Source organism: Amia ocellicauda, chromosome 23 (genome assembly GCF_036373705.1).
Source record: "Amia ocellicauda isolate fAmiCal2 chromosome 23, fAmiCal2.hap1, whole genome shotgun sequence".
In the NCBI taxonomy this organism is placed as follows: Eukaryota; Metazoa; Chordata; class Actinopteri; order Amiiformes; family Amiidae; genus Amia; species Amia ocellicauda.
Window position 1 is genome coordinate 9836969 of NC_089872.1, and position 27682 is coordinate 9864650.

General features: G+C 42.0%; 1 protein-coding gene across 4 annotated transcripts; it reads left to right on the top strand.

Annotated features, from left to right (window-relative positions):
• Positions 1–459: 459 nt before the first annotated feature.
• Positions 460–27682, top strand: efemp1 (EGF containing fibulin extracellular matrix protein 1). 4 transcript variants are annotated; one of them, XM_066696897.1, is made up of 11 exons: positions 460–597; positions 1452–1539; positions 2552–2600; positions 3084–3305; positions 22396–22518; positions 23078–23197; positions 23861–23980; positions 24164–24283; positions 25056–25179; positions 25382–25574; positions 25914–27682. In XM_066696897.1, the coding sequence occupies exons 2-11, from the start codon at positions 1459–1461 to the stop codon at positions 26073–26075; spliced, it is 1314 nt and encodes a 437-aa protein (XP_066552994.1). In that variant the 5' UTR covers positions 460–597; positions 1452–1458; the 3' UTR covers positions 26076–27682. The 4 variants fall into 4 exon arrangements, with proteins under 4 accessions (XP_066552994.1, XP_066552996.1, XP_066552995.1 ...); XM_066696899.1 differs by having other exon boundaries at positions 2555–2600; XM_066696898.1 differs by lacking the exon at positions 460–597 and adding an exon at positions 1203–1323.

Here is a 27682-nt window from a genome sequence, read left to right on the forward strand (position 1 = left end):
ATGAGATGACGACATGATTATTGTTTTTATAATAATAATAATATATCCAAAAATCTCGTTTTGATTTATAAATAGCATAAAGTGACTGTTAACATAAAATTAAACCGCGATAGGGAACATACTTATACTTTACACAGCATACCGTTACATAGCAAAGTCTTACCCAAGTGAAGGTGACGTATTTCATATTAGGTTTTCATAATAGAGCCTGTTTAATATACATTACAGCACATCACCGAATTCAATTCCTGTAATGTCTAAACAAGGTTCCTCTTCGACATTATGATTTATTAATAATCATTATTATGCAGCAGTAGTAGCGGCGGTGCGCACTGACCTGCAGAGGGCGCTCCTCGCCGCGGTCCCGCCCCGCCGGCAGCGCGTGCGGCGCGAGGCAGCCCCGCCGGTCTCGCGCCGCGCTCGGCAACCTGCGCGAGCGAGGCGCCGCCCCCGCCCCCCGCGCGCCGAGCCCCGCGATGGCGCTTCCTATTAAACCCGCGCGTCACGCCGAGCAGCACAGCGCCGTGGACGCATCAAAGGGACAGCCAGCACGACAGCCGCTACCTGTGTGCCTCCCCGGGACAGCATCCCCCTCAGGTACGGTGACACATACACACACTCCTGCATGCGTGCAAGGGAACTGGCAGTGAGGTGAGCTGCTGTAACTGGTGCTGCTCCAGGTGAACAGACTGGATCAGTTACAGTGGAGCGCATCGTTACAGGACTGCATGAATGGCTCTGATGCATCTTCGGGACAGGAGAAAATGAAGTGGAAATATTATACTACCTTTAACAAATTAAGTTTAAACGAATGCAAATCTACCGGTAGCCGTGTGGGAATCAATCTCCTCCCACGCCCCCCCCCCCCCCCCCCCCCACAGGTATGTGCGATACCTCCTTGTGTGTGTGGAATATGAGGTTTATGATCAAATATTGGCCATGCAAACTTATTTGTACATGTGAAATCACAGCGTCGTTAACTGCACAGGTTATTACATTGTGTCGGTATTGACAAATGCTAAGCAGGCTTGCGCACGTCACATGCATTCATTTGCAGGGGTTTATGCAAATGCTAATCCGACGCTTTATCAGACGTGCAATTCGGGTGCTTATGATGTCAGATCCAAACGTCACGGCTGCACAGTAGCACTTGCGTTTGAGAGGGCACATTACAAAGCAACTCGACTGAGACGAAAGAAAGACAGTAAACCACTGTCTTGGAGATTTAAGATGTAGTTGGATACACAGCAGTGACAGCAGTGCGAAACCGCTGGGAGATGTGTTAGCACTTGCTCCACAATTCGACTACTGATCTAATTACGGGTATTACATTGTGTTGACTGTCAGGAAAGAAACTGCCTTAAAATACAATGGCTTAGGTTTAATTTCTCTCTCTCTCTCTCTCTCTCTCTCTCTCTCTCTCTGTCTCTCTGCCTCTTTAAATATTGAAGATCCAAAATGTTGAGTTTCTGCCTTTGTCTGAGCCTGGTTGTCAATTGTATCCTTGCCCAAAACGGAGAAGATACCATCACTTATACGGTAAGTCTTCTAACAAAAATGCAAGCCTTATTAGAAAGGTTACCTCAGAAACACACTGAGGCGAAGTTTGCGTTTTGTTTAATAATGAACTCTCATCAGGTGTTTCTGGAGATGTCAAGACTGAATCTGAGGTTGCGCTTGTCCTTTATTTTCCTGTGCAGGGAAGATTGTGAGGAGGATGCAAGAAATGTGATGATTGTAATTAATCTTGCAGTTGCAGAGTGCACACTAGTTCTCATGAAGGTTTCCAAAGACGCGTATCCACCAGATTAATTCAGATTTAAATGATGATTACTTGCATTCAAAAACAGAGCTGCATTACTAATTGACAAGTCACTTAAAATAGGTCCATTGTGCAGTGCACACAAGGTGTAAAAGTGTAAAAACAAATATGCATCTGTGTAGCATTTCATCTTAATTTGTTTTCTAAGGTGTTTTCATGCCAACCTGGCATTCTATGTAGAATGGATTTACTCCAGGTGTACTCACTGGAATTCTGGGTGTATCTATATAATAAATAATTTCTGAAAATAACTTTTTACATTTTTGTGTCATCTTGCCAACAGTTCTTAGTTCTTTAAAAAAAAGTTTGAGGTTGATCATCTGGATGCCTGTGTAAACAAATCATATCTGTAGAGGTTCCAGATTAAATAATGGCACATACATAACATATGTATTTTCCATGTAGTTGTCATAATGTTGACATACCTATTTAAAGCAAAATATGTGAGGGCTGGTTCACATTTGAGGTTGGTGCCTTTAAAAGAACGTGGACTGATGGCAAAAAAAACCATGGTGGATGAGACCCTGTGGCATTGTAAAATATCACAGAAAAGCAGCCAATGAAATCGAATTCTCCTGTTGCCTTTGTTTTAGGAATAGGAAAGGACGAAATGCTACGTAAGATAATTAACATTGCAATGCATTAAAGCATGTTATTATTATTATTATTACTAATGCTCTACAGTTTCTTGCTATTATAAAAGCCTTAATGGTCTTTCCGTGTTCGCAGCAGTGCACTGATGGCTATGAATATGATCCTGTCAGAGAGTTATGCAAAGGTAAGACAAGCACACCTTACAGCCAGACTAACAGTATCTCCCTTTTAAAGACTTCTAACTTGTGCATGGCACCATTGTGAATACTTTCTAAAAGTCTGAAAACGGCTTTTAACATCTGTTGCTGTGATAAGTGTTAAAATATTATCCAGATATTTGCCCTCTTCCCCCAATCTTAATCTTTGCAGTCAAATCTTTAATTCTTACCATTATGACTGATCTTCCATTTAGCTCTTCAATGTGTGCGGTCTGCCTATGTGGTGCTGACATGTAAGTCTTTGGTGTCAATGTTTCTTCTGATGGGAAGAGTGTACCGCGTGTTAACGATATTGAACAAATGCCATGCATGCATCCAAAGACTCCTGTCGCAAAGAAGGTTGTCCAGAAACCCAAAACAAATGGAGTCCAGTGTTGTGTTTTTGTCATCTTCTGGTTTGATTTGTTAAGTGTCCCCATGCCTTGCGGGCTTCCCTTCCACCCCCACAGACATCGACGAATGCATCATTGTGTCCGATGCCTGCAAAGGGGGGATGAAGTGCGTCAACCATTTTGGCGGATACCTCTGCCTTCCCAGGAGCGCCCAGATCATTGTCGACGAGCCGCCTCGCCCCGAACGGCCTGTGCGCATCGTACCCACTGTCCCCCCCAGTGGCCCCATCGTGCAGTGTGCTGCGGGGTTCGCTCTGGACGACCACAACTACTGCAGAGGTAAGACCCTCCCCAGCCAGGATTGTACAGGAGCTCAGGTCATGGTTTACTAAGGTGTACTATGGTTCACTATGATTTACTATGGTCTACCATGTCTTCGATACAAGAACAGGCCTTTTTTCGTTCGAGGGTGCCTGCCAACTGATTATCTGAGACTGAAATGAAGCTAAAATGTCACTACAAAACAAATCCTACTGTATATATTTGCTTTGAGGGACATGTGATGATCTAATTAATCTGTTATTTCATTAGTACAAACCTAAAAAAAATGTTAATTGCTTGATATTAATTCTGTGCAGCTGAAGCATCAGTTTTATAAGAGGGCAAACTGTACTATTCCCTCACAGACCATCAGTTTACCCTTTCAATGCCGTAACCTCCCTAAAATACACGACTTACCCCATGAGGTCCTTATTACAGCCTTTTGACTGTGGGGATCAGCGAGATGAATGGTGAGCTGGGATTAGAGAGCAGCAAAGGCTCATGGGAATGTCTCCTTCACCTGTAACCACAGGGCAGACCGAGTCCCTGTAGAAAAGGAAACCGCTCTGCAATTTGAAGAACTGTGCTGACACAGGGAGCTGATGTGAGCAGCCCACAAATGACAGTGTAGAGCAGCAGTGTTAGGTGGGGGGGGCATGTCAGTATATAATTTATAGTCAAAGGATGCTGTGATTGTCTCTCACTTCTGCAGTCCTTTTCTAATACACCATTACCTGTTCTTCGAAAAAAAAGTAGTCAGCAGAAGATGAATGCAGACTGTTCACACAGAACTGATGTGATGGTGTTCAAAGGAATCATGGTGCTTTCCAAGTCGATGTTTAGTGTTGACATAGACGTCATATTTACAGGATGCACCGTCTCTCCATGCCCTTGTGTCTTGTCTCCGTGTTGTGGCCATATCTCTGTGTGTTCCTGGAGAGTACTCCCCGTTTGATGGAGGCGTGTGCAGCCCATTTGTCTTGCAGGCGTGTATATCTTTCACATCTTATGCAACACACTCTGTTGTTCCCCTGCTGAGGTCTGCACACTGCATCCAGGGTCCCTTCTCGTGAAGTGACTCACCTTCCTTTTTATAACTGAAGCCCGTGAGGACAGAACGAAAGCGTTTTCCAAAATATTACACAACATATTCCTGTAGAAGACACGAGGGCCTCGGATATATGAGTCACCTTAAGAGGGATTGATCATAGCAGCTGTATTTCCTTGCCTTCTTTCTTGCTGGCTGTCCTCGGATCTGTGTTCCGCTGCGTTTGTTATTTTTGTCATTTAGCCACGCTGACTCTATTACAGTCCAGAACAGTTTCTGGAAAGACTTGACCAAGCAATGTGTCAGAGAGTGTGGAGCCAGGTAACTCGTCCCCAGAGCTGTAGACATTATTGGTCTTAAGGAACACAGGGGGTCTCGCCCAGCTGCCAGAGAGAAAGGAGAACATGGAGGTTGGAAGAAACATGCAGGAGTCACAAGGTACACAGAGAAGGATGTGAAAGAGTGATTTGTGAAATAATATGAAAAAAAGGTTTTAAGTATGGCTTTCTTAGGTGTTTTTTTCCCCCTCTGCACAATATATTCTTGAGGATTTCTGATTATCTTCAAATATCTGTTAAAAAAAAACATACACAGAACTTGGTGATTAAACTTTCAGTGTTTTCTGCTTTTAAACACCACCTTTAAAGTATTAACCGTTGACTACTACTACTAGTACTAACTGCACTGAGTGTAGAGCCGGGGGGGTTCCTTTAAGTCAATTTTTATTCTGTATAAAACCTCTGATTCTCATTTGTAAATTTTGTAATATAATAATGATACACAAAAAAATGGAATGGCAGTTTAAAGCCCCTTTTAACCCTGTTAATTTAATGGTAACAGTTGAAAAAGAGCCCAGTTAGTAGCAAAAGACATATCTAGAGCGTTGCGCTGAGCAGAGCCACGGCTGCTCTGGTCCATATGCGTCGATGCCAAGTTACTTTGACTCGCTCTGCTTCCAGTAAGATGTTTTTGGCCAGTGTGTCGTTTCCTCTGAAAACATGAACATGAAATTGCTTTGAAACTTCTAGAGAACTGTTACAAGGGCACGCTCTGAAATTCGCTGCCTTAATCCAGGGAACTGCTGGATTTCCTATTATTATTATCCTTTTTTATCATGTTTCAGAACATTCACTGTGACTTTTTTACTACTGGAGATTCTTTTCACAGATCTTTTGTGACTGTTTAGAAAGCACTTCCTTACAAAACCCAATTAGTGACGGTACCAGAATCTCAAAACGGCTTTTTACTTGCAACCTGTACAACTTAATCTTGACTTTCCTAGAACTATAGGTAAGAACACTTTTTTAGGTGAGCAGTATTATATGTTTGCTTTAACCAATACATAAACTTTGCTACCCCCAAATTGTTGTACCAGGGATCATATGCTTTTTTAAGGGACCATGTTAGCATGTGCATATAGTTGGATCTCAGACAAATTCTTGGACTTTTTTGGACATCCAAAAGTGAAATACGTTTTCATCATTAGGTCTCATTCACAGCAAGATAATTCCTGTGTTTCTGCCAATCATATAAAAACTTTCATACACTGATCACTTTCCATCAAAAGAAAAACACCTTTTTTAGGAATATGTTTAGTTTTTTTTCTATTGTGGTGACACATACATTTTATTGAACTTGGATGAAGGAATTGTTTCTTTTTTGTGGGGGTGTATATGTTTTTTAAGAAGTAAATGGTCTTTCATCCATTTGATCCATGAAAGACAAGGTGTACTCATCTAAGTTCACCTCAATGTCTTTGTAGCCCCCAAAAAACAGAAGCCCACCAGCTGAAACATTAACCATGATTCTCTATGGGTTTTATCACAATGTGTTATCTAAATGCCAGTTGAAGAGAAGATTGAGAAACAAAATGTTTTGATGGCAGCAAATCCTTTAGCAGGTCGCTGGCGTTTTGATGGTTTGCCTTTGTTGTGGCATCGCGGCTACCAGTGCACCAGCAGCGTGCTAGAGTTTGTTTAAGTCATTAGTTAATAAAACACGGAGTACCGTTCACTCTTTAATTACTTGCAGATGTTTTGCGTTTTCTTTCCAGTCCAGCAGCACGAAGCTCCCCGGGGATGCGATTTGTGTTTTTGAAATCGTATTTTATTACCCAACGTTGCATTTCGAAAACTCGGTTCAAAACAAAACGATACTCAGAGGACCTTCCCATGCTGACATCATGTTGGAGGCTTCTGTGTTGATATAGATGTAAATTCCCTCTAGAGTCATGACACGACAATCCAACCACATTTATTATGCTGTGTTTGACTGGATAAAAGACGGCCGGGGTATGAGTCACAATTACAGCTGTTGATGGCTCCATTACTTACTTATGTTGTGTTTAGATAAGTAGCCCCCTCTTTTTCAGCATTTTCAGTTTTATAAGATACTTAACACGCCTGTTCTTAAAACATGCCACAGAGAAAGACTTCTGGTGATTCTTCTTACGCTAATTAAAACAAGTTATAGTGTATATGCCTGCACAGTTAGTTTTCACAGTATTCGCAATATCATCAGTAATTAGGGCTACTTCAGGAGCATTGGGATACATTCTCACTCATTACAGTATCAAATTACATGTTTGTGTTACTAAAATCAATGGCAGAGAATACAGAATGCCCTAGACTACTCCATTTATGTGACTTCCATTTTTACCCTCTATGGCTTCGCAGTTCTTGACATCAGAGAAGATTCGACTGACAAATTATTCAGCAGTTATTATTATGTCTAAAACAGTATATATTTTGAAGTACGCTCTTTAGACCTTAACTGTGAGCCCTGCTTGAACGTGCGAGGTGTTGTTCACCATGAAATAAGTATTTCAAGTCAAGATGTGTGTGTAAAAAGATCACACAACAATAGATATCAATCTTCTCACGCATCGTTTCCTCGCCTCCCATCCCCTGGTTTTGGAGGGAAAGCTCGATTTGCCTGTTGCATTTTATTTTGAATTCTTTGAGACGATGAAGATGAAAGATTGGGATTATATTTCAGAGGCCCGGCTGGATGCCTGTTTTTGCTAGGGAAGTTTTTGCAGTTTGTCGCCCGGGGATGTGGTCAATACCTTAAATCGTATGAAATACTGCGGGTTAGGGGAAGATTTGAATTAAGATACGCTAGGAAGTTGGATTTTATATTAAAATACAGATCTCGGTGTAGATGGCTCACAGGTGAAGCCAATTTGTATTTCTATGAGGGTGCTTTATATGACAAAGAAGTCCGTAAGAAGGAATGAGCCACATTACAGCGGAAGTGAAAAATTCTAGAATGTAAGAATAGAATCAGGTCAAGGGAAGTCCGCAGTATTACAAGAGGTATAACAAATACAGTGAGGGTTTCTTCATGTTTCTCAGGCCAGTGAGGGACCTGGTAATCCAGTAAATGTAATGTCAAGGCTTAGGGTAGGAGACACTTTCCTCAAAGAGGCTATTGTTTATTAAAAAGAGGAGGAGCATTGGGAAGAAGTTATGCTTTGTGCGTTAACCTCATTGGTACATCTTGTGGTCTTGTCGATGGCTGTTAAATATCATTCTGGATGACCGTCTGTTATTCACTTGGAAAACAATGTATGTATCTCTATGTATATGTATTTACAGTGTTAGTGTTCCCCTTTAATGTATTATGCGACGCCCTGTCTCCTCTGGAGGGTGTTAGTTTTGTGCTGAAGCGGCTCTTAATAAGCTTTATTTAGTGCTTAGTTTGCATAAGGGCTAGACATTGACTCAGTTAGTCTTCATAAATTCATTATTGCAGAAACCTCACTGTATCAAATACTGCTTACACGACAGCGCACTCCTCGCAGAAATCTGGATCTTATATTGAGCCAGGCAGAGGCGTGTTAATGGCCTGGACCCAGAGTTCGCTATCGACACCGACCGCAGTGCCTGTGGATCGAGTGTGTCACTAAACCAACACAATGCTGGAGCCGGGCGTATTTAGTGCTACTGGGGCGGCTGGTGCTTTTCCTTTGACAAACTGCAGACTTAGTGCCTCGGAGCTGTGCTGTCTATTAAAAGCTGCTTTTGTTCTCCCCACTCTGCTGGGAAAAGACTGTCAGAGTTGCTGGCTAATGGCTTCTTAATGGCACGCAGCACCACAACTTGTTTTCTCATTCAGCAAGGAGCGGTGTCACTCTGAATAGAGAAATGTGGCCCACTGTGACTGTGAATGCAGTCGCCAAGTCCACCCCGGGTAGAGAGAGTGCCAGTGTGGGCTCAGGATTGTAGACTCTTCTGCCCGATTCAATGCAACACGCTTTGATTCACACAGATGTTATCACATTATCCGAAGCACAGCTTGTTCCTCATATAAACACACTGAAAGACATGTGCAAAATGCTATTCTGCATTACAGTCAGATCCAAAATAAGATGGGCGTCAGATATGGAAAAACTAACCAGTTAAATAACTTGACAAGAGTCATATTACAGAATCGGTCTTGTTTATGCCTGAGGTACTCGCAAGCAAACAGTGATAAGAGTCACGCAGTGCTCAGGGATGTTCTGTGATCTAGCATTGGGGAAAAAAGCTGTGATTTCAGGCAGCCATCTGAAAAATAGATTGTAAAAAACTATTGCAGGGTTCAGTCTAACATAATGTTTTATACCACAATGCATTGCTTCAACTGTAGAGGGAGCATGGCTGTTGTTTGGGATTGTTGTTTCCATTTGACTTTATTGGAGAAAATGCAGCTACTCTGTATGGGGAGCTTGAGTAAATTGTATAGTGTTTTTTGAAACTTAAGCATTAAGAAAAATATTTGCAACCTTTTTTTAATCTCTCCAAACTGCCTACTAGCTTGGAAGAACTTGGAATTGAGTTTTCTTACAGCACTTTCTTGTCATTTCCATTGCTTATAACACAAACACATCTCATCATTAACATATCAGTCTCGCAGTACAGAATTAAAGTTCAAAACATTCCATGATTCTTTTTTTTTTTTGACAATTTTTTTTTCTGTTATGTGTAACAAATTATTGGAAAAAACATGACGGTACATGATCGGCTACATTCAGAAGTCACGTATTATTTGATAGTTTTAAAATCCAGACATACCGCAGGAAAATACCTGCCAGTTGCGAAATGAACTAAGCTATGTTGCTACATGGTTTATTGGCAATGTTTGAACTGCATTTTGGAAAAAGTAACCTGAAGCACGTTTTTTTTATTTTTTGTGTGATTTATTTTGTTTTGTTTTTGGTTGAGACATTTCCTAAATGACACTTTTTGACTCGAATGAATGCTCAGGCACTAAACGCACAGCTGGTTCAACATCACGACACTTAGTAAAGTGTTCCAACACGACAGAACCAATGACTGGCTCAGTACAGTGTTAAATCCACAGGGACACGTCAAATACTTCTTACTAACACACACAACTGTCTCTGGGGCCCTCATCTCAGTCTGTGTGTCTGCTCTGTAGTTCTCATCAATGCTGTCATGCCTACACAATGCCTATGTGACTCACCCACCCACACACATCTCCCTTAAGATACAGAGGAAGGTAGGAATGGTCTTTCTTGTGTACATTTAGCATGTTGTGAGCTGGTTGGCTTTTTTTGTAATGGCCAGAGCCGGTTGAGTTGCTCTCGGTGAACTAGTTACCAAAACATTCATTCCGTGAGGCTGAACCGAAATGAAAGAGGAAATTATTTTCCATGTTACATAAATCTTGCTTACTTTTGCTTGAGCTCTTCCTTGCAATGTTCTTCTTGGCAAGTTTTTCCACACTTTATTATCTGCTGGAACGTGACAGGGAATTAACATGACAGGGAAAAGGGAAAGAAGTGATCTGATACATAACAGCCGATGATGGGAATGATTCCATTTAGGTGTTTGAGTTTTGAGTTCACTTTTTTTTGATTCTATGGTGTTTCTTTTCCATTTTGATTAGCACTTATTATAATGTTTTGTGAAATGGTAAGTCACCCTGCATAAGGCTATAAAGTAAATATATTAGTGTCCAAAAAATAATTTTGACAGGGTTACTAGAGATAAACATTTTCCTCCCATTTAGAAGTGAGTTTGTGCGGCCACTCGCTTCTACACTGTCTTGGCAGTAACTTCTTAGCATCCCAGTGTATTTCCTTAAGCAAAAACCGGACAAAAACAAAAGGCATTCCATACAAAAATAGGGTGCGATCCTTTTTTATGTTGCTGATAACATTTGACAGGAAATGCCTTCAGATCTGATGCTATCAGTGGTGATTTAAATAAAAATGACACACAACAATAAGAACAGCGGTGGAATAAAAAGACTTTGAAAGTAACACCCCCAAAAAAATACAATGCACTCTATTCTGCTCAAAAACTTCTCGGTTCACCTATTAGCTGGCTTTTGAGCACCATCAAAACACAGAGAGGAAACAAAGGTGTTCTCACTTTTAATAACGATCACTGTTTTCTTTTTTCTTTCAAACTAAACTCACTCAAAAAAATAAAACCATTGAAAACTCTGTGTGCCCTTCAGTATCAATCCTATCCTTAAGGAGTATGGGATGAATAACAGGGGAAAATAAATATGACACAAACAATTCAATGCAGCTGTTGATTATTAGCATCTACATCTTCAAAGTTTAATCCATAGCTGAGTAATCGTTGCAAATGAGATGTGGTCAGTTCTGCAGAAGAGGGTTGACAGGAAACCCTTGGGTTATTGCAATGTATGACAATAATATTTTCTTTGGAGAATGCTGTGCAAGTGTGTATGAGTATGTGAGTGTATATATATATATATATATATATATCTGTTGCTATAAAGGCCATTTGTTTTTATTTAATTGAATCCACTTTTCCAGTGCTTAACTTCAGTCCTAAGTGAGTGTGTTGCTTCTCCGGTGAACATTTGCACTCGATCACTTTGCTACAGACCTGTTCCAAGCAGGCCTGCTACATGGGGCAATGGCCAAAACTATGGCTCAGAGTCAGCCAGCCAGTCAGTGTGTGGATTAGGTACGATCAGCTTTAATCATAACATATCTCTACACTTTGAGGGGGTGGACAAAAGGTTCAGCTGGCTCACTTTGATTTGCGTGGTCTATTTATATATTCGTGGAATAAAAGCAGCTCTTATCCATGTTTACAGTCTTCTTTCAGAGCCTGTAATAGGCCAGCTCAGAGGCCGCTGTGTTTCTCAAAACAGCGGCACACCTGTCGTTATTGTTTACGAAGCACTTACATGCTTCTTTGTAGTCTTTCACTCAAAGGGTCTTGAGACTTTCCCAACGCCGCAGCATGGGGCCTGCAGCTATAATAACTCCTGGCACAGGTGCTGCGTCTACTGCTGCCCAGGTAGACTTCAATAAGTCCCCCACCCTCCTTTCTTACTACACCCGGTGGGAAAACAGTACAAGGAAATCTTTGATATCTTAATAAATTTTAAGTTTAAGTTTTAAATTTCAGTTTGGAAAGACAGTCGGTTGTTTTGGATAGATCTGAATCCAGTCGTAAAAGTTATGTAGACATAAAAGCATCTCCGGAGAAGGGTCTCTGTGTCTACAGCAGATCTCCTCCAATTTGTGAGGCATCAAGGCTGGGAGTTCCTACAGATCTGCAGGTTTTGTGAATGCTAGAGTGCCTGCTTGTTTTCTCTCTTGTGATTGACATGATCATTATGGGAATTAAAATCAAAGGACTGGCAATGTTTAGCATCAGATAAAGGCATGCATCTCTTTACAAAGCTATTGTCCATGAGCAAATGTTGGGTTCGTCCATCATAGGAGATTAAATGGAACAGCACAAGGAGACTGAGGTGGAGGAGGCTGAGACCAGGCTTGGAAGGTCTGCCTTTGTGTTAGCAATGCTCTTCAAAACCTTTGTGTTCATCAAGGCCTTCTTCTCACTCTTCTACCAAGTGCCCCACCTTTCAAATGAATCCAGATTGATCTGTACATAATCTTCTCAACCACCTGTCCCCTTCAAAGTTGGAGAAGATCAGGACCAAGTGACTTGGATTTGGTGGAATTGGTAGAGCTGGGAAGATCAACTCCCTGGATAATGCGGGGCACTTTTAAATGTCCTCTTTACTTTAGAGACCCAACCCAGTGAACATATAATATATATATAATACAAATGGACACTGTATAGCAACATTCTGGACTAGCAAGTCACTGCCTTTAATGTGGTTTGAAACAAAGTAATTCATGTTTAGGAGAAGGAAAAAAGCTGGAGTCATGGGGCGGTGGTGCTATAAGAGGAGTAGCGTTGCAACAGTGTGCCTTATAGCAAGGCACTGCTGTACTTCCACATGCCTGAAATGTCTTGGAATGTGTGGAGCCATCAAAATCCTTTAAGTATACACACCCCTCCCACAGCATGTCTCTCTTCAAATCGTTCCGGGGGAGGTAAAAGCTCCGTTCTTCTGTTTCTGGCACAAGCGTGGGATTGCTGAAGAAGGCTTTTTTGCTTTTTCTTTCCCCTGTCCAGATGAATCGCGTAGCATAGTGATTCCCAGAACCTTTCACAGATAAAGACGACAGGAGATTTACATTTCTAACTCTACTGGTTAGGTTTGGTCCAGCCACACATCATACTTTTGAAGCTTTTACAAAAAGGTTGTGGTTTGTTTTGTTTGTTTTTCCTCTGCTGAATGCCTGAATCAGATACATTTTAATTAATATCTATGTGAAAGGTTTTACCTCCATGCAAGCAGAAAAAAGCAGATAATCTACCTCCCACCACCAGTGCTTTTATAGTAACTGAAATTATTTACTGTCATGACATGAATAAAGCTGTCTCAACTCCTTTTCCATAAACAAGTCATTGGACTTCCCATTTCTGTTTTAATTTAAAATATCAGTTTAATCTGTAATAATAAATAATACATAAACAACTTGATTCCCATCACTGCAGATTACACTACAGCCTATAATTCCCATCATAGCGTATGCACAGCCGATGACTGAAACCTGCTTTTTTCAGCAAAGTCTGTGGCATTGCACAGCTGCACCGATCGCGGCTGCGGTAAGCTTGATCGTGGAAGACCAGCCTGCCTTCCAGTATAAATCACCGCTACACCTTCAAAGACATTTATATAAGTTGGAATAAAATCAGGAATCTGCTTGTTTACACTAGGAGTTGTGGAGATTATAGCGTGCTGGTACAGCCTCTGCTATCTAGGGCCGAGCACAGAAATCATCTTTCAGATAGGCAGCGGATTGTGACAGCTCTGGTAATGTGCTTAGAACTTGCCTAATCATGCTTATTGATCCGTGATACGTGAGCATGTGTTAAGCTTATTGTTTTTCTTTTTTGTGCAGGGCTATTTTGGTCAAACCATTTATTCAACATAGAAAGACAAGAATTTAACAGTTTCCCCACTTTCTCTCTCTCTCCCTGGAAAAAGCCATCCAAACCATACATCCTATCCCAAGAAAAGACACTTCTGTTATCGTTCCTCATCAGGGTGTCAAGAGTGCACGTTTAGTGTATGATATGCCTCCCTTGCCTCCTCCTAAAATATAAGAGATACAAAACGGAGCATTCATTTGCGAATTTGTCTTGTATCTACTTATAAGAACGCTGTGGCCAGCGATCCAGCTGTTAAAATATGTGCAGTGTGGAGGGAACAGTGGGTGGACAGGTTTCACCGCTGGATGAAATGTTCCACTTGTCCACTGTTTGGCCGCAAGCTGTGCTTTATGCGTTGGACAGTGTCGCTGACCTGTGTATAAACCACTGTCAGCACAGCACAGCGGTGGGGCAGGAGCATAGGTCCTGATGACTTCAGTATTTCCCTTTGCAAGAGGTCATTAATTTCAAATGTGCTTCCTCACTGTCATTTGCGTGTTTTACTAGCTAAGTCGTGAAATCGATCAAACTGCCGAACGAAGGGGAACCCGTGTTTCTTTCCCTGTTTCTAAAAGGCTTCCCAGCTGCACTTGCTTGCCGTCGCTTGAGTCTGGTCCGAAAGCGGCCTTCCCCTGAACTGTAAATTCGCGTTTCAAAGCAGAAAGAGCAGCACAGAACCTTGAATCCATCACACGAAATTAACCGGCATCTCAAATTGGGGGGAAAATGCATAATAATACCAAATGTCAAATCCGTATAAACATCCACAGCCTGTTCTTGTAAACCCTAGTTATTTTAAACCTGTTTAAACTGACGTGACAGATTAATTAATTGTTTTTGTTGGTGGCTAGTGTTTTTTCTTTTCTTTTTTCCTAGTTTGTTTTTGAAGTTGCACCACTTGGTCCGATTGATTTAGTTATGGGCAGCGTTTCCCTAGAAACCTGCAAACAAAACAGTGCTAAGAGCAAGCGGACCCTCTTCGCTGATAGAGCTCACCGTGAAGTTTAAAACATGGGCCAGGCGCCTCTGGAAAGCATTGGGAGTCATTCCCGATTTGTAATACTCTTGTTATTTTATCTGATAAACGGGGGATGACGGATTGGAAGTAACCCCTTTGACTTGTTCCATTCATTTATCTCAACGAAAGCCAGCGTTTTGCCTCAGGCTAGTGTTCCCACTTTCATGTGTGAAGGAGCCGGTGTGATTACAGCGTATGACATGATGACGGAGCGTTGGAAACAACAAGTGCTTTTTTTCTTTTCTCTTTTTTTTGGCACTCAAGTTAAGATATCTATTCCTCTCTTCAAACCAGGCTTAAATAATAATATAAAAAACTGTAAATAACTTCATGTACCCTTCAAGGGAAATGTCCTGCTGATTAAGTAAACTATTTAGTTGCCCAGATGCACAAACAAGTCCAAAGCAGTCAGAAGAGAGGATGCTGGGAGTGAAGCCCTTGCTCCTCAGGGTGGCAGGGCCTGTGGAGTTGGGCTGTATGTGAACTCTATTAGGCACTTCACCAAATTAAGTTATGATCATTGTTTAACAACACACACACATAAATATTTAATACAAATGTAGGGAGGTTTGAAATACTGTAGGGAAATGCATCCAAAATGTCAGACCCAAATCATGGGCATAGTAGACTGGATCAAGTGAAGGCAGCTCTCCAAACTGGAATTCCAGATTCACACATAGAAGTAGGTGCCAGTCCATGTAAAGTAGTGCTGGTCAGCACAGAGAAAGCTCCCATCTGAGCTGGGGAAGACTTGATGGAAAGGGGAGTTCTGAGATGTTGGACCTAAATGTGTCAAGGCTGTCTGTAGAGATTTGAACCAATTGGGGAAATTGCCTTCAGTTGACATATTTATTCTTTATATTAGCTTCGGTTGTAGAGGCTAATCGAATAGACTTCCTTCATTTAGCTCTTCCTCACCGTCTAGTAACCCACGGTCTTGTAATGACATTTGTAGAATAGGCGCTTGTGAAAAGCACAAGGGGGATTCAACCTGCTGCGCTGCCGCCCCCCGGTGGGAGCCCGAGGTTAGCTGCGGTTGTAAACATTGCTTAGTCTCTGTGAAGTGGAACGGGGATGGTGGGGCAGCAGTGACGACAGGAACTCTCTGTACCACCAGCCACACAAGTAGCCCAGGATTTCCCTTGTAGGTCTGCCCAGCCACATCCAGGGGTGCCCTGCCAGTTTCTCACTGTAGATTTGTATTTGGAAACTGGCACATCCTGGAGTCTCTGCACAGAGGCTTTTCCCAACTAAGATACCCAGGAGTCCTGAGCATCAACACACCTTAGTAAGATTATAACTATGCAGAGGAGATACAAGTCTTGTCTTGTTTTTTTTTTGAAATTCTCAGAAGGTCACAGAGAATGTTTCCCTTTTTTGCATCCGGACTGATGCCACTGCCCTTCAGCATGACGCCATTTTGAATCTGAAGATGACCGATAGGAGAATAAAGTTGGTGTGTGTGTGGTAATGAAGATGGGGGGGGGGTAATCAAGAAGTAACAACAGCTTCAAGAAATCATTCATTGCTTCTCAAATACCACAACTTTGTGAGATATTTCGGCTTTAGGTCACAAACTTAAAAATAACAAATATTTGAGCTCATTGACAACACTCCAAGGTCAGTTCCCGGACATTCTAATTGTGCAATTACTTTGACATTTAATAAAACAGAAAGTGTTTTTTCTGATTTTATTTCTTTTTCTTTTTCCGACTGACACACACACACTCCTGCTCTAGCTCCAAACATGGCATACTTCACAAAGCTGCCTGCTGTATTGAAACCAGAAGGCATGAAACCAATACTAAATAAACGTGGTCAGATAACAAATGGTTTGGTGCTGTCGGAATCAAAGACTCACTGTCTATTTTAATTTTCTCGAGGTTTAATGAGTCAGATTTGGAAGTTAAAACTCTACAGCTGCAGCCATAAGGCTCCATGAAAGAACAAGCACTCATGTATGCAGTCCTAATTATCGGGACCTTGCAAACTTAAGTTAATAATTTTCACAAGACGACCTTCATCACCGCCAGTTAGAAAGATTGTTCAACGAATTTAGACAAGGCATCACTCATCAATATTTATTACTGTGAATTAATTACTGAATACACTTTTTTCAAACCGAGCCTGCAAAAACTTGAACCACTTGCGGTACCCAAACACAGATTGCTGAAATTGGTAACCTAAGACTGTCCTCTCTGTCTCTGCTTTTCTAAGAAATGATACCATCCAGTCTAATGCCTTGCAAAACAGCCTACGTGTCAAATGATACGACTCAAACATTCTTTCTGAGAAGTTCATATTTGCCGTCACAGATCTTTGGATTGTAACAAACCATAAATATTTATTGGTAATTACAGCAAGTTTTTACATGTCAGTGAACATGTGTGTGGAGAGCTCTAAGAATGCCTAACCTTTCTAAAGCTGACATATCTAGTCACTGGCTGTGATTCCTGATTTCTAACACAGTTGGAACAGGGTAGCTATATTTTTTAACCTGGCGTGGATCTGTGTGCACATCTAGCACTGGAGATAGAGTTCAATAAAGGGCTTGATAAGGAAGGAAATGGTGGTTTGGTTGAAATGAAAATCAGTAGATCTCCCAGGACCAGAATTGCCATAGGGAGTGAAAGTCAAACCCTGTCTCCCTGTTCTTCAAGACTGTGTCTCTCTGTTCCTGTGCGGCCCCAGAGTAGCTCGGAGTGGCACAGCGCCAGCCCGTAGCACGGAGCTCTGAGGAGGTGTCCCTGCCTTGGCTGTACAGGGAGCGCAGTGTGCAGGATGTTCAACTGAGCTGAGCCAAGCTGTGGACTGGCAGCTTCCCTCTGAATGCATCTCTGAAGTGTCTTGACTACATTCAGTGCGAGATGCTTAACACATTAGCTGAGTCACTGAAAGGAGGAGAAAAAAATCAAAAAAGGCCTTTATCAGTCTTGTACAAATCCCATCTTTTTATGTGCCTTTTTCACTTCTGTCTAGTTGTCGGCAAATCTCTGAGAGGGCGCCCCGCTGGCTGCATATTTCCCAGAGGTCTCCTTTAGCAATCACACAGGGAAAAAATAAAGCACTTTGGAAGCAGTCCTCCAGGGTACTTGAAGGAATCTGTTATGATTTTTGGCCCCATGTCTTGCCAAATGTCTACACCTCTCCAGATTATTATTTGCTGGAATTCATGGAGCATTTAATTTAATTTAATTTGATGTCCTTTTTAAAAAAAACCTGTGAACATGTTCCATTCCGAATGCTGTCATTTCTTTTTGTTGTTGTTGTTGCTGTGTTCACTTTGCAAAGCCCTGGCAGCAGGGACACATAACACAGAGCAGCTGCATCAACGTGGACACCCTGCCATACCACGGAGGGCTGTGGGGATCAAATTAATACAAATATAAAACCACAAAAAGGTTACAGCCACCGAGCTCTTGTAGTCTGAATCACATCCAGTCCGGCCTTAAACTCCCACAAGTACATTAAAATCCATCCCGTTGAAAGCTTGCAGCTAGATGGGAGATCAAATGCCTGGGAAGCCCAATAAATCAAAAGTAAATGATGAAAGGCATGTTCGCCCCAAAATCCAAACTGAAATAATGTTTTGAACCTTCCATAAACCTTAAAAGGAACCATTTCCATTTCATGACCAATCGAATGAATGGCAGTAAAACTGTGGGAGTGATTTGATTTGCATCCATCCGAAAGCCTGGTATTTACAAGATCTGGCCACTTTGGTTCCCTTTTCATATGCCGTCAATGCGGCTAAGAAATGGGGGATCCTGCTTTTAATTAACGATATGATCACACTGGGAAGTGGCAGGTAGATTAGGTATGCCCTATAAATGCATTTTGCCTTGAAAACATCTGTTATTGAGGCCATATCCGTGTCCACGTTTTGACAATTAATGTTAGAAATTCATTGTTTTTAGTTTTTTAAGTATTTTCAATTGAGCATGCAGTGTACTCTACCTGCAAAAGACAAAGCAAATTCAAAGAACAGTCTAGAATACTGTGACCCGGCTGTTTGACTATTCTAACAATGGACTATATAAGCACCTATGGGCCGGGAACAGCCTGCTATTGTAGGCTCAGACCGTCATGTCAACCACAGGGCTTCTATTTGGTTTTCTCTGAAGTTGGTTGACTCGCAATATTGGAAACAAACCTCGACACGACACAAACAAGGGCCCACTAATTAAGAACACAACGGAACAGGTGTTCAGGCGCAAAGTCGGCCAACAATGCAAACGAAGGGGGAGACTTCAGCTCTCTTTTTATATATAGTGGTTATTGTTTGATCCTTGTCCTACACTGATGAAGACTTCAGTGCTGCAGTGCACTCATTATGGTATGGTGCGTTACAAATACTAATCATCACACTTTGTGAAGGGAGACCCTTGTTTGCAAAGGAAATAAGGAGCTCCCACAGTCCACTAACCAACAAACTCCTAACCAGACATGCTGTTGAAAATTAATATTAAAATGTATGCAGAGGCTTCAAAGATGCACCACCTCAAAAATAACTTCAGAATTAATGGTGATCCTGGAAAATTAAATCCCCAGATTTTGAACTGTATTTATGGCAAATATTCAGTTTAGGCCAGTGTTCTCGACCCTTTAAAGCTCAAGGCACACCTAGTTAACTTAAAATGTGCATGGTGCACTAAACCCTCCTGCCCACTCACCTGCATACTCTCCCCTTGAATAAACTTGAAAATCACACATAAAAGCGTGGAGACACAGACATTTTTATCTAGCATTGGATCTTTTTTCTTACGGTTCTTTAAACAGCTTCTTCTCCTACGGTTAGTTATGTAGCTTTAGTACAGGTGACTATTGCTTGTGCTTGAAATATACACATTTTCCATATTCATATTCTTACTTAATAAAGTACCTTGACTAATTAGACTGTTTGATATCAGGTGTAATATTAGACTACATCTGAATTACCTTTTTCTCTAAATGTTGGGGTACCCAAAAGTACTGCCACGCTCCACGCAGGGCCAAGTCTAGTTATTATTAATATTCTTATTTATTATAATTACAGAATGAGTCTGAAAGGCTATCGAAAAAGCACTTTGACTCAGCTGGGGGGGGGACCTCATCACTTTTTCCACACAACACAGGGGCCTGCTTCTGCTACCAGCGGTGTTCAAGTTTCCCCTGCGCACAAGCCAAGCACGGGTTCAGCCGAGGTTTGTAAACTGGAAGTCGAGCTGCGTATAAGAGGATTTGTTTACACAGACTACAGGCTCCACTTAGGGCTCTGGGCCAAAATGACATAATCCTCGCATTGTATGTTCTCCTCAAGGTTACCAGAAAGTAACATTAGCGCAAGAAGAAGAAGCAGAAAAATGAGGGACTACCTTAAACAGCATCTGGTTATCATAGTCCGAATCACCCATGTAGCATACTTTAGTAGATAAACTCACTCCAGCTATCATTTTTTAGTTTTTTTCAATTATGAACCCACTGACTGACATGTGAAACTACAATATTCCCATAACCACCCCCCCCCCCCCACCACATAAGCATCCTTTTGATAGCCCTGTTTGTAGTTTCTGTTTGCTGTGCATTGCTGGTAACTACAGACCACCCACGATGCCCCTTGAACACGAGAGGGCCGTGCGCATCTGGGCGGCAGGCAGGGGCTCCGCGCTGTTAACAGGCCCTTCTCAGTTCAGTGCCTAGTGAGTGAGTGTGTGTGTGTGTGTGTGTGTGTTTAGGAAGCACTACACAGTTTGGCATATTTAATCTGACAACATACGTGGTCGTCTTAATCAGCTTAAAAATTCAAGGGAAGAATGTGGAGAAGCCAAAGTAACACTTGCCGGTTTCTCGATAAGGAAAACATGGGCAGTTTCATTCTGTTGCTGTTGTGAGATCACGGTGGGATCATATTTTCCAGCTCTGAATGAAGTCTTCAGAGTTCTTAATGACTCTTTATGTGTGCCGCTTGTACTCCCAGTATCAAATCATTGTGTTTAGTGATGAACTTGAGTCAGTGATGGGTTCACTGGGTTGGTATTTAGTGGGAGCTGCAGGACGACACATCATCGGGCAAGAAAACAGAAAAGTCCTCAGTGTGTTTCGGGGAAAGGTAAACCATTATTGAAGACGTTGCCAGATCATATTAAAACGCAACCTGAAACTGTTTGCTTTCTTCTGTTTTGAATGCAAGTCATTACTTGAAAATGGCTTATTTTTGTTAATACGTATTTACAGTAACATATCTGTGATGTTTTGCTAAAACTGCCTTGCCTGTAAAGAAATCAACTACGTGTAAATGTATGGTGCACAGATTTTGTGTTTTTGAGCTGTTTTACCTCCTTTCTTATGTATAAACCACAGTGAAAATGTATGTCAGTGTTGCATTGTCCAAAATGCACAGTGGGAACTGAGCATGGTAGGATTCAGATTCGATTTCACTAGAGTGCACAAAAAATAAATCCAACTAAAGCTTTTATTTTTTATATCGTTTTTTTCTTCTTGCGGTTATACACATGTTAGACTGGTGTGTATAATGGTATAATAGTTTGGAAAACCACATTCCCTACAAAACAAAAACAGACAGGTGGAATTTGTTTGTCCATAACTACTCTGTAAACAGGAAATTATGGGTACCCCTTGGTACACATGGCATTTTAATTATACTGCTGAGCTGCTTAAGCGAGTGGTGAGTCAGAATGAGAACCTTGTACAGTAAGTTACTTGAATAACCATCACTCTCCTGTTTAAGTGAACCCTGGCACTGGAGGCCAAGGTGTAAGAGACGCCGCATCCCATTGCTCATCCGATCCACCAGTGAGCCCCGCAGACCTGAACTTGTCTACAGCTGGCAGACTAATTACTGATGGTGCCTTCACCTCACTAAAGCACTGTCTGATCAAAGCTGCCAAACGATGTCTTCTTTTTTAGGTATACCTTTCAAAGCAGGAGACAATTGTTGGTTGTCCCTGGGCTTTAAACCCAAAACCCTCCCCTCCTTTGATTCTGGATTAGACTCCCAATATTTCTGAGGCCATTCTAAAGCCATACTAAAGAAGAAAGAGAAGAACCAGGTCTCTTACACACTTCAGTAAGACTGTGAAACTAGATATCGCTCAAACTGCTGTGCAATTTAAGTCCTGTTTCCATCTCTCCTGTGGCAGTCTTCACAGAGACATGGTTCCCACAGCCAAAACCGTTACAGTGTGATAACATCTGCCTAACCTCTCCCCACCCTGATCTGGTCGGTGATTGTCTCCTTTTGATCTTGCTGTTCTGATATCTTCATAATGGTACGACTTAGATCAAGTCATGTCATTAAAAATTGTCAGGGCATTGGGTTGTGGCGGTTTTCGGTCATCAAGTCATACCAGCTTGCCATAGCCCATGACTGGAAGGACTGAGTAACAAAATAAAGTTACAGCCAGGTTGACTTCTATCTCAGCATGCTTTCAATTGACTCAATCTGACTGACATCTGTGTCTGATATGCTGTGTCATATGTATTACGATTGAGTTAGCATTTCTGTTTCTTTCTAATTTGTGTCTGCTGCCTAATTATTGTGTTTCTGTGTTCTTTGCTGCAGTGGTGCCAGTCTTTTGGCCTGGCCGTCATTGCAAGTTTGAGGTTGTTCTCTTGACACCTTTGTTCAAATTAAAGGCTGTCTGAGTGTTTGCTCTTGTTATAACCTGGGCAACTACTCCCCCAGCACCCCTCTGAATTCCTGAACACCCTGTAACCTTGAACCCTTGTTGTCGCTTGTTTGTTCCGATGTAGATGTAGACGAGTGCAGCATGGGAACGCACAGCTGCACCCCTGAGCAGATGTGTTACAACACCAGGGGCTCCTACGCCTGCCAGTGCCTCCCTGGCTTCCAGAGGAATGGGGAACAGTGTGTAGGTAAGTTTCGGGGTGGCCAAAGCAGGAACACCACTGGGTACCCTGGTAAAATCCTGATCCCTAAAGCCCCTTCGTTGTACCCCACCCAATAGCATTGCTTTCCCAGGTCTATGAAAACCTCTCCTTTAATATCTTAACAAGACTGCCCAGAGAGTTTTAGCAAAGTGATTTTGTTTCATGATCAGGCTTAATAGGATCTGGTGCTAACTAGCTGTCGAGGAGGGGGGAGGACACATTAGAACACTTGCTGAGCAAAAACAAAGAGCAGCAAGGATGCCTGGAGGTTGTGCAAGTTTCAGACTCGACAACCAGAAGGAGTTTCTGTAACGCTGATAACTAAATATTACAGAGAGCAGTACACCTAAGCAATGTCTCACTTTAATATTGCATGACTATATTCAGCGGTCCCAACAACAATTATGTGTCTTTGGCAGGCGATGAATCACAGAGCACAAGGAGTTTTGTAATGTTTATTTATTTATTTATTTATTTATTTATTTATTTATTTATTATGACTAATTCATTTATGTATTTCAATGAGGTCCATATCTCTCCACAGACAAAGATGAATGTGCTGGGCCCAATTATTGCATGCACAGATGCGTGAATACACATGGCTCCTATTTCTGTGTGTGCAATCCAGGCTACCAGTTGGCCAGCAACAATCACAGTTGCATAGGTAAGTGACCTGGTCCCCACATGTACAGGGAGTCTATCGCCGTCCTGTAGGACAATGAAAAATCTCAGTAGAGGTTTACCAGGCTTGTTAAAACTGAGCTAAGAGCTAAAGAACGAGGAAAGAAACTTTCCTAGAGGTTTGGAGTGCCACACAGCATTTATCAGGATTTCCTCCTTTTCCAAAACAAAAGCTCACCTCTGGCCCACCTCTCCAAAGACCCTAAAGGAGCCATTTATATCTGCATTGTGCTGTTAATGTGTCCCGACGCTTGTCTTATTATATAGCGTTGACAGCTATTAATCAGCCAGGGCCACATTCCCAGTCTGTTTCTGTGATCTTTTCCATTGGATTACTGTTGCTGACATTCTGCTGGCTGCCGCATGTCTGAGGAAGACCTAGTGTTTTAGCTCAGAGACACTTAGACCGTGACAAGAAGGGAGAAGGCCTCACATCAGCCTAACTATCACTGCCTAAGATAATGACATGAGGGGGAAAAGTCACCTTGGATTTTGATTATCCAGTTAGTCATGTGCGTGTTAACAAACAGCATGTACACGTAGCGTCTTGGACTACCCTCCCACAAATAAAATTGTAAAAATCACCCCGTAGAATTATGAGATTATAATGCCGTTGTTCATATGAATGTCTTGTCTTGCGTGTCAGATGTGAACGAGTGTGAAGTCAGTAACCAGTGCCAGCACCAGTGCTACAACATCCTGGGCTCCTTCGTCTGCCAGTGTGACCAGGGTTACGAGCTGGCTATAGACACGGTGTCCTGCCAAGGTCTGTACTCACACTGCATTCACCTCCTTTAGCATGTTTATTTCCTTTATTTCCCGTCAATGGCTTTTATTTACACTTTTAACATGTATCTGTTTAACAAGCTGTCCGTGAATTGCCTTTAACCCTCTTAAGCCTCCGTTTGATGAACACTACTGTTGGTGTTTTTGCTTGGTCCCAATCCAGATATCGACGAGTGCAGTTTCTCCAGCTACATGTGCCAGTATCAGTGTGTGAACACCCCGGGAGGCTACTCCTGCACCTGCCCTGATGGATACCAGCTGCAGGGAACACGGATGTGTCAAGGTACTGTCCTCTTTATGCTGAAATACTGCAGAAATGTCAATAGGCCATTCCCCCACCCAGAGCTCCTCCCAGAAAATGGAGGACCATGTATTTCTCCATTTTAGTTGCAGGATGGTAGAGATATATAGTGGCATATGAGCACTGAGGAGATTGTGGCAGAAAGAATGCTGGGGCAATAAAGAGAAGCAGGCAGCTTCATCTATTTTATTATTTTTTTATTATTATTTTTAATTGCAAAAAATGAAAAGGCCTGAGCTGAATCTCTCTTGGGCAAGGAGTGTGGATCTGCAGTTTTCAGAGTTTGACGACCCAGGGCATGTAGAGGGGAGAAGAGTCCAGATTTCCACAGGCAGGGTGCTCGGCCACCTCTGTCCCTGACGACCGTGATCTTATTTCTGTGACATTTCATGACTGTCGAACATCTGTGGCTCCCCGCCGTGTGTCCGACGCCACCCAGCTGGCTGGTTTCCGCTGCCTGGAGTTATGCTCACCGGTGGAGGGTTGGCCTTCGTTTCTCAGTTCCAGTTAGGCCTTGGATTCTTACAATCATGCCCTTTTATAAAATCTGTTCTGGTTAACTTTGCCTTTGCTACCTATTTTATGAGCTCATCATGGTGACATAATCCCCCTCTGAATGTAGAGAGAGAACACATCCCCCCCACCATGACCAGCTCTGTGATCTCTAATTGGTTTCTAATGGCTGCCCGAACATGTTCCATGTGTTGTTCTGTGAGGCTTTTGACCATGCTGTCTCACTTTTTCTGGGGGACAGATATCAATGAGTGTGACACGGGTCACAACTGTCGGGAGGACGAGATGTGCTGGAATTACTACGGTGGCTTCAGGTGTTACCCCAAGAACCCCTGCCAAGAGCCGTACGTGAAAACGGCAGAGAAGTAAGTCTTCATCCAGTGCTGCTATTTAGAGTTGAAAGCAGAACTGTTCAGAAATATTAACAATCACCCTGAATATGTGACACCATTTTTTCATGGTGCCACCCCAAATGGGGTCTTGAACCCAGGGTTGGGAACCACTGTATGACGCAAATGTTATTCCTTATGCCTTGAATTTTCTTTGTCTCCCATTCTTCTCCTCCAGTCGTTGCATGTGTCCGTCGTCGGCCGTGTGCAGAGGCTTGCCACAGTCCATCGTGTACAAGTACATGAGCATCCCGTCAGATCGCTCCATACCAGCGGACATCTTCCAGATCCAAGCCACCAGCATCTACCCCAACACAATTAACACCTTCCGGATCAAAGCGGGCAACGAGGGAGGGGAGTTCTTTCTCAGGGTGAGTTTGGATCCGCTTCCAGCATGTCTCTGAGGTGATGAATGCCTAAATTGCAGAGCTCCTGCTTTTTGGCTCTTTTAGCTCAGTTCGTTCATTCCACCAGGGTTAACTGCCATTGTGGCCTACATATTAAGACCAGTCTAATATAGTTTTATGCAACCAGCCCCTGGAGTGTACCATTTTCCTGGCATCAAGTTATAGTTCTATACACAAAATACACTGTGAGAATTGAACACGTACCACCAGCACAACACAACATCTCTTACCACCACTCGTCGTATACAGGACTGGACGTGACCGGGAATGAACTGATGGCATTGTCCCATTGTGTCTTCCCAGCAATCCAGCAATGTCAGCGCGATGCTGGTCATGACAAAGCCGGTGTCGGGGCCGAGGGAGCACATCGTGGACCTGGAGATGGTCACTTTCAACACCGTCATGAACTACCGCTCCAGCTCACTATTACGGCTCACCATTATAGTGGGCCCTTACCCCTTCTAGTCACACTGTCACACGTGCTGTAGAAGTGCAACCAAAGAACATCTGAAAAAAAAAAACACCCAACAACCAAAAAAACACTTAATTGTTTAATATTGCTTAATTTTTGAGTTATCAGTTATGCAAACTATAGTCATGTAATGCCGTTATTGGAAGAGATGATGGGCAGCTTGCTTCAGTTCAAGTGTAAGGTGTCATATTAAAACCAAGCATTATAGGATGCAAATTACGTTCCTACTCTTTAATAGTACTATTGTGAGGAGCAGAAGCAGCACGAAGACGGACTGTCGATATCTCAATTTGTAAGAGCCCCCCCCTCCTGTGCAATATAATCAACATTCATTTCACAATTTAAATGAACTGAAGCGACTAAAAAATAAGCCTTGAGCGCAGTTGGCCGTGAACAGAAATAAATAGGACTTATCCACTGAAAACTGCTCCTCTCCCCCCAGTTCAGAACACTTTTCCCTTGTCACATGTCAGGTTCTAGCTGTGTGGCTGAGGAGTATTTCTTACCCAAGCACTTACCTACTGGTCTACATAATTTGGGAAGCGTTTTTTGAATGTACTTCCACCGCTTTACAGATGGAAGGGGTTGTTGTGTGACAAAGGCCTGCTGGAATTTGTCGCAACTTGGAACGTCTTTGTTGTTCTTTGTTGAAAATCACAGAGGGCAAAAATTATATCTGTCTCTTAAAAGAACGTGGCCTGTCTTTTAGATTAACTTTGTCATATATAAACTTAATAAATGTGTGCTCTCCACAGCATATGATGTGTGTTCTGCAGTCAGTGAGTGTCAGAGTTCAAGGGCATTGTTCTCCACCCATAGTCCAATAAACTATAAAAGAACAAGCTGACAATCTCATCAGTCTAGAAGTGTGTTTTGCTCTGAAACTAGTCTCTCACAAACAACGAGAGACTACCTACAGCTCAGATGCAAATACCTCCGTCTTAAACTTTTTTCTGTACCTTATAAAATGGAAAATCCTCACTAAATTCTATCAAGAATAAAACAGAATAGTTACAGATGAATTATATATCCTTACCATCATCACACCACAAACGCAACACATATCTTGGGAATCACTGTACAAGACATGGGCTTTTTGAAGATGTTTCTTTATTAACATTCACCTGAACACTATTCAGTTTAAAGCACTTATTGTCAAATTCCCAGGGATGTTTCTTGTTACCTAATCTCTCTAACATGGCAAGCGGCAGAACACTGTGGTATGAAGGGGAGATGAAAGCATTTTTATATAGGGCATATATTAGTTCATATGTACAGCCGTCTCTCTTATGTTGTAAAAGGGGGCCACAATGCATATTTTACTCCAAATACATAAGCATTTGTAGTTATCATATACTGATCCGTGTGACTTTTTATTTGTATTTTTTTTACAGGTTATGTAATGCTTTTAAAAGACTGAAAGAGAAAGTGTTTATTTTTCCTCTGTAAAAAAGTGCCTCAAAGATGATAGTAGATCAACAGTTTGATAAGTACACATTGTATCTTTCTATTTAAAACTGAGTTGTTTCACGTTTAATATTGGAAAAACATTTGCTCTGATGTACAAAGTAATTTTATAATGAAATAAAATTGAAATCGA